The following is a 7,549-nucleotide window of genomic DNA, read 5'->3' on the forward strand; positions in this document are numbered from 1 at the left end:
AATGCCTGGGCCCCACCCTCTGGCCGGCGGAGATGCAGGAGCCAGTGGAGGCCCCCAGATGCCGACATCTGGGGCCGCCAGCCCACCCGAGCATGGGTGGCAAGCTCCAGGCTGCTGCCCTGCTCACCCCTTGCCCCAGCCAGCTGGCAAGACTGGGCGACGCCCTACATCCTGCCCTGTCGCCCCCTCACCATAACTGGTCTCCCTCAGCTCAGGGGTGGGGGGTGGGGGTGTGCTGGCGGGACCTTTGAGGCGAGGGGGGAGCAGCCCACCTTTCTGGGTCCCCATTCTTTCCCTCTCCCCAGAATAAGCAAGGGGACAATTGAGGTCAGGGGTGGAGGTTCGCATGGGGCATCGTGCCAAGCACGATTACAGTGATTATGAGAGGCGTCCAGGGCAGAAGCCAGCGCCGTGGCTCCCAGGGCCGTGGGCTTGGCCATCCGTCCTCCCTGGGGGAAGTGACCTCAGGGCCCAGCAAGCTGGACCCACAACCCACGGGACCAGGGACTGGTCTGAGGACTGCCCTGAACTCCAGGCACACAGAGAGAACATGTGTGAACGGGTGTACTTGTGAGTTCAGGGCATGCTGGGCGCCACGTCTGCGGGCCACGCCGCATGTGTGGTGGGCTGGATATTGTGGTCTAGATGTGCCGTGGCGTCCATGGGGAGGATTCGGACTGTGTACTGGGCCTGCACATCCCGGGTCCCGAGGTGGCTGGAGCCACGGGGGGGTGGGTGGGGGTGATGGTTGCAGGTACCAGCTGTGCCGGCACGTCCATGGTGGTGAAGGCCGAGTAGACGTGCCGTGAGGCACTGTGGTGCGTGTGCCACAGGCAAGCGAAGCTGGTGGGGTGCCATGACACCGTCATGTATGCTCTGGAGCTGTGGAGTGGGTCTGAGGGTGAACTACGGATGTGGGTGCCTATGTGTGGCACTAGGGGGTGGTCTGTCTTATGGCAGCTGCCCCGAGTGTTGTGTGTGTATCGTGGACTGCGTGCTTTACAGAGGGTGCTGCTGAGGGGCTGTGTTGTCTGGCTGTGTTTCTGGTATGTTCTGTTTGTGTACTGAGTGGTGCATGACAGTGGGGTGTGCCAGGGGAGCACCTGGTATGTGTGCGTGTGTGTGTGTGTGTGTGTGTGTGTGTGTGTGGACACACCTCTCCAAGACAAGCTTGCTTGAGACCAGCAGGGAGGAGGTGCAAGGATCAGGCATCTCATGGGAGCCAAAAAGAACGTGCCAGTCTGGCAGGGCCCGCTGGGCCACCCTCATTCTGGATACCCTGGCAGGAATCCTGCGTGCCATGGCCAGCACCTCCCCTCTCCCCAGCACAGAACAGCCCTGAATGAAGCAAGAGCCAGCCTCAGCTCAGGGAGGAGCTAGATCGGCAACTGGGCCACCTGGGCTGTTCCTCCACCTCCTTGCCTCTCAGAGGGACCCATGTGGGAGTGAAGGCCCAAAGAGAAGGGCCTCGGGCCCTCTACGCTGACAGCAGGGGCAGGACTCACCAGCTGGAGGATGTCCTCATCCTTGGGCATGATGGCGAGCTCCAGAGTGTCATCGCTGCAGAGGGAGGGCAGAGGGTCAAGCCAGGCTAGGGCCACAGGGGTCCTGGTCTCTAGGAAGCCCCAGAGCCAAGGCGTGGGGAGTGCAGGGAGGCAATGGGAGGGAGGCAGGGGTGCTCACCTGTTCTGGATCAGAGCTATGACCTGGGAGTAGGTCTTCCCGATGACACTCTCCCCATTCACCTTCACTAGCCGATCACCTGGGGGGACAAGGGGCGGGGCCACGTGTGAGTAGGCCAAAGGGTGTCAACAGCTCCACCCGAGGACTCCTGGACCAGGCACTAACAACAGTGGGTGACAGGAGCCTCCCTAACACCTGGATCCAAGAATTCCCTGCTCACCGGAAGGCTGGGGTAGAGTGAGCCGGGTAACTGGGCAGCTCACCTGTGCGCAGCCCCGCCCTGTGGGCAGGGCCATCGTCCTTCACATTCTTGACAAAGATGGTATCCATAGGCTCCAAGCGGTGCCGGGGGGAGGGTCCTGGTGGGTATCAGCCAGTTAGCTGGGGGTGGCTGCAGAAGGTCGCACCCATGTACAGCTACACACAGGGGACACACGCTCGGGACAGTCACACTCACAGACACAGACCACGGATGCACAGAACCAGATGAGCGAGCACACACCAGGGAGAATGAAAACCTGCTGTACGCACAAAGATGTGTCCTCATCACGGGCTAGAAACCAGACAAAAGGATGAAGAGGGGCCAGCCGATGGCATAGTGGTTAAGGCACTGGACTCCCACATGGCTGACTGTGGTTCAAGTCCCGGACCCAATGGCTTGAAAATCACATTGGGCGTGAGTGTATGCGTGCCCGAGGTCCCAGGAGGAGAATGGAAAAGGGATTGTGGTGTGGCCATCCCCCTCAGAGGAGTGATTTTTCACTTTCCCTCTCACTGTCTCTGTGTCTCTCTCTGTTCAGCAAGCTCACATGCCCTAAGGCAAAAACCTCTAAAAAAAAAAAAAAGGGATGAAGAGACTCAGTCCTTGCCTTTTTGGGGTTCGCTGTCCAGTGTGGGAGACAGATTACAAACATCTCAAGACAAAGGAAAGAGCTCCTTAAAAAGAGACCCCTGTTGCCAGTAGGCGGCGTAGTGGTTAAGAATGCTGGACTCCCACGTGGCCAACCAAGGTTCGAGTCCCAGACCTGGTGGCTTGCTTTCTCACTTTCCTTCCGTCTCTTTCTCTCTCGCTCGCTCTGTCCCTCTCTGGTCAAATTTTAATAAATAAATAAATAAAGTTAAATAAAATAATTCTTGGGACCAGCAATTGGCATGATGGCTATGTCGCTGGACTCCCATGTAGTCAACCGCAGTTCGAGTTCAGGACCCAGTGGCTTAAACTCATGCTGGGCACATGTGTGTGCGTGCCCAAGATCCCAAGAGGAGAATGGAGAAGAAGGGATTGCGGCGTGGTCATCCTCCCTGGGGGGTGATTTCTCGCTTTCTGTCTCTCTCTTTCTGATGAGTGCACGCGCCCTATAACAAAAATCTCTCCCCCACAAAAAAAAAGATTCTTTAAAAAAACAAGAGGCCTCCATTGAGTCCTACAGATTCAAGAAATAGAAGGACATTCCCCACACAGAGAGACATCCAGATGACCCAGGAGATATCCAGAACTCTCGTCGTCCACCTCGCTCACTTCCTGAGTCTGAGGGCTCCCAGCAGAGGCTCAAGAGCCCCCAGGTGGACACAAATCACATTACACCCAGCAACACTGCTCTGCTGCTACTGAGTTCCCTGGAGAAGGAAGCTTGTTCTGGGTGAGCTGGCTGCTCCCCCACGGTCTCTGGGCCTAGGACTCGGGAAGACAGTGTCCCCGCATGGCTGCCCAGGAGAAGCCCAGTGGCAGAGCAGGAAGGGTACCTGTTCAAGCAGGTCTGCCTTGAACCCACAGGGAGCCTGAGTGTCTGCAAGGGGCTCTTTGGGTTTGTAAGGGAGCCGGCAACAAGAATTAGGTTCGCATCCTTGCTCCTGTGCAGGGGAAGATGGGGTCTTTTGTTCTTGGACAGGGTCCCACTGCCTCAGCCTCCTGAGCAGCTGGGACTACAGACATGCACCACCTTGCCCGTGTTTTGTTTTGTTTATTTTTCTCTCTTTCCTTTTTTTTTTTCCTTGCCCAAGGATGCCTGTGTGCACACCAGAGAGATGGAGAGAGAAAGCACTACTCAGCCAGGGCCTGGTCATGCTACAGTGATTTTCCCCCTCCATTTCTTCATCCTGTCAGGATCCTGGGCACACACGCATGTGCAGTGTTTCAAGCTGCTAAGGCCAAGACTCAAACAGCAATAGGCCGTGTGGGATCAGACTCCCTCTGAGTGGTGCTTACCTGTGGCACTCTGGGGCGGCCCTCGCCAGGCTCTTTAGGGTGGGGCAGGAATTGAACCCGGTCCCCATGTCCTTAGCCTACTGAGCAGCAACACCAACCCTGTGCCACTGTGACCAGGTTCAAATCTTTAGACAGAAAGACCTCAGGGTCCCCCTAACTCCCATCAGGACCCTTGTCTCTATCCCCAAGGACAGCCCTGGCTCAGTGCACCCTGTCACTGACTTCCAGGCTCTACAGTCTCTGCCTTGGTCTAGGTTGGGGCAACACCAGGGCCAAGCCAGGTCTTAGCTACCCAGCTGCTGCCCAGAGCACCACCGACACCAGTGGGCTGTGCTCAGCAAACGTGTGGAGTGGGCAGACCCAGAGGGAGAGAGGGGACAGAGCGTGCAAAGAAGATGCAAGTGGACCACAGCAGGAAGACTGAGAAGTGCAAACACAGGAGGGGGGGGCACCGGAAAACACAGGCTGACTTGGGGCAAAGGGGAGAATCGAGCTGGAAGATGTCTCCCAGCTCAGCCTAGCTCGCAACCCCACTCCCGACTCCTTACCTCCTCCCCGGCCTCCATTGTCTTCCTCCTGCAGAGAACAGAGGGGCTGTGTGAGCCCTGTGTCTAGCCCACAGCAGCACTGGGGAGGGAAGGGGGTTAGGACTCCCTCCGCTCCACCTAGGCGGGGCCCCTTCAGCCCCTGCCACCTTATCTCTTCCAACAGGCCCAGCCATGGGAGCGCTGGTAGGGTGTGACCGGGACCTGAAGTCCCAGCAGAAGTTCCCCAGTACCATGTGTGTTTCTCTCACACCTGCTAATCCCACTGCCCCAGCATCCCAGCCGTCTGGGGACCCCGATCCAATGGGGCACCCACAACTTTTCATGTGGGCAGCTCTCAGCCCCATGGAGGAGGCGCCACACACTCACACAGGAGACCCGTGCAGACAGCGATAAGCAGGCATGACGTGAGGAGTGCAGAGGCTATCGGCCCTGAGAATGCGGAGGGAAGGCCTGATTAGTGTCCCTCTGGGGGAGGGGATTTTTCCTGGGGGTGGCAGGGAGAAGGCCTTCTGGGGAGGGGTGTGGAGTATGCAGAGGCCTGGTGGCAGGAACTGGCAAGCACAGGTAGGGCTGGATCCACTGAGCTATTGGGGAAAGTGGACACCAGCAGGTGAGGAGTCAGACCAGCGCATTTAGGTTAGAAAGGCGGGAAAGAGGGAGCCAAAGAAGGCTTGTTTGTGGGGGAGAGGGAATGTGAAAATACCAGTTAGAGGAGTGGATTGTGGCAGCTAGGGGAAAGGGGTGAGGAGACCCACCGGGAGGCCTCTGGAATCCTGCTGGTAAGTGTGGGAGAGGCAATGGATTTGGGGAGGAAGTAGGAATGAGGGAAAGGAGGTCGGAGAGGCAGGCCGAGACAGCAGGACGCAGCATTTTAGAGCAGGGTCAGACCTTCAGCGTCACCTCGTTTAACCCTCGCCACAGATATGCCCATTTTACAGAAGACAGGGCGGAACTTGTCCTTGACTTGACAGGGCTACTCTCAGACTCGGTGACAGAGCCAGGACTGAAACCCAGGACTCTTTGGCAGGCACCCTGGCCAGGACAAGGTGGGCCGCAGGGCATGGCCGGAGAGTGAGTCCTCTGCCCCCACCCTCCCGCACCATGAGGGGAGTGCATCTGCTGATGTGAGCTGACAGGCGGTGAGCGGGTGGCAGAGGCAGACGGATGTGTGTGGACGGCTGGGCTCCCTGCAGGCCTGGGCAGCAGCGGGCAGCAGGAAGGAGGGGAGGACTCGGCCTCCTCATGCCTCCAGGCCAAGGCCTCCTTGCAGGTTCTAGAAAGGGGACAGAGCTTGTCCCTGGCTTGTCCTGCCCCGTCCAGCCTGGACCACCTTGCATTACTTCTGCCTCTGACACTCTGCAGCAGGGTCCCTGAGAGAAGGTGGCAGGGGCCAGGAAGGAGGGGCATTCTGAGGAAGCAGGAAAGGAGACCGAAGGGTCCAGGAAACAAAGGGGCTGGGGTCCTTGAACATCAAGAGAGGAGAGTGCCCCCTCCCTGACACCATTAGCCCCACGCGGATTCTTATGCATGGCTGTGGCCAATGAGAACAGTCATGCACGTGCCCCAGATCCCAGCATGCACGTGAGAACTGCGCTGTTACATGTACACATGACGTGCATTTACTGACATGTAAGCACACAGACACAGTGATGAGATCTAATGCCTTTCTTCTCTGGCAGGTGGGACCCAGGTCCTCAAGGGAGTCCCCCCAACAGCTGCAGGCTGATTCCAGCCCTGGGGGGCAGGGAGAGACGGGTTCAATGACTCCAAAATAAACGTGTGCTTGCTAGAGAGAGAGAAGGAGAGGGAGAAAGCATCCCCCCGTGGGGCGCTGTCGTACTGAAATCTCTCTCCATCTCTCCATCCTGTAGATTTGGGGCACGCACACACCCCTGCATGTTTGCACACGCACTGAAGTTTCTCAACCTGTTAGGTCTGAGTCTCCAACAGAGCTGTTGGCCATGTGGGATCCGGCTGCCCCAATCAGAGGCCACAGACAAGACCCAGGGAACTCGGCCTTTACATTAGGGAAGGAATGGCCCTTAGGGATCAAGTCAGTAAATGCCCTCCAGGAAATGGAGCCCAGAGAGGGGCGAGAGGGCCCCAAACCCATAGGGAGGTAGGAGCTGTGCCAACGCCAGTCTTCAGGGCTCCACTATCCCAGGGCTCTCTTGCACACAGAACTGTAGTGAACAGAGGCCTGGGACACTAGGAAGGGAGCTAGGGCAGGCTCCCCAGGCGCTCAGGTGGGGAGGGGGCAGCAGATCGGGCTCAGAAAGAACGATGGACAAGGCTGTTCACTGTCCAGAGATGAGCCAGGCATCTGGGTGGGGAGGAGGGGGCGGTGAGCATCCTGACTCCCCACCTCTGGGCCTCTTGCCCTGATCTGGCCCCCTTTCTGAGAGAACCCAGTTCCAGGCTGTTTGCCCAGGGTCACACAGTGCAGGTGGCCCTGTCAAGGCTGGTACTGCCCGCCTGCACCCTCCTCCCCAGCCACAGCAGACCCCAAGAAGGCCTGCTTCTCTGAGAGGGCCAAGGGACATAGAGGGCATTGGTGCAAAGAAGTCACCCCACTCCCAGCAGGGCTGTCCCAGGACAGGCGATGGCCAGCCAGGGCAGTGGCGAGGCAGTGTACCTTCAGGCTACAGTGCACGGCCGACTCGGGCGGGTACACGATGAAGTGGCGCAGGGTGAAGCCGAAGCCATCCTGGGGACTTTTGTGCAGCAGCAGCGTCCTTGGCCCCTGCCAGGGGAGGGGGCGCCCAGCAGAGCACCCATCTCTCGGGCCTGGTGGCAGCTGCAGGAACACAAGGAGATGAGGTTGAGTGTCCATGTGGCTGGTGCTCCAGGCTCTGCACTCTGCCTCCTGTATCCCAGGAGACCCACCCACTGAGGGTTCCATGGCCCTAGGGGTGCCAGGTGCCCTCCCTGCCAGCCCTCCTCACCCTTCCTTCCTCCCACCCTCATCATCTTAACTTCTTTCTTTTTCCCTCAGTCTCCTCATGACACTTTGGCACTTTCGCCTCCAGGGAAATTACTGTAAGCAAGTTCAGTTCAGTGAAAGTTCACTGAGCACCTACTATGTGCCAGGCACTAGGCACACAGCATTCCT

The 7,549-nt window shown here is 58.3% G+C and overlaps 1 protein-coding gene across 1 annotated transcript in view; it reads right to left on the reverse strand.

The window, feature by feature from the left end:
- The window catches only part of ARHGAP23 (Rho GTPase activating protein 23), a gene marked incomplete in the record, with an annotated part of 91,418 nt that overhangs the window by 52,928 nt on the left and 30,941 nt on the right, over nucleotides 1-7,549 (reverse strand). The window contains 5 exon segments of the mRNA XM_014583221.1: nucleotides 1,506-1,560; nucleotides 1,684-1,762; nucleotides 1,947-2,042; nucleotides 4,438-4,465; nucleotides 7,073-7,234. Coding sequence (XP_014438707.1) covers nucleotides 1,506-1,560; nucleotides 1,684-1,762; nucleotides 1,947-2,042; nucleotides 4,438-4,465; nucleotides 7,073-7,234 — 420 coding nt within the window.

The sequence above is a fragment of the Tupaia chinensis genome, unplaced genomic scaffold (genome assembly GCF_000334495.1).
Source record: "Tupaia chinensis unplaced genomic scaffold, TupChi_1.0 Scaffold144171_1, whole genome shotgun sequence".
Lineage (NCBI taxonomy): Eukaryota > Metazoa > Chordata > Mammalia > Scandentia > Tupaiidae > Tupaia > Tupaia belangeri.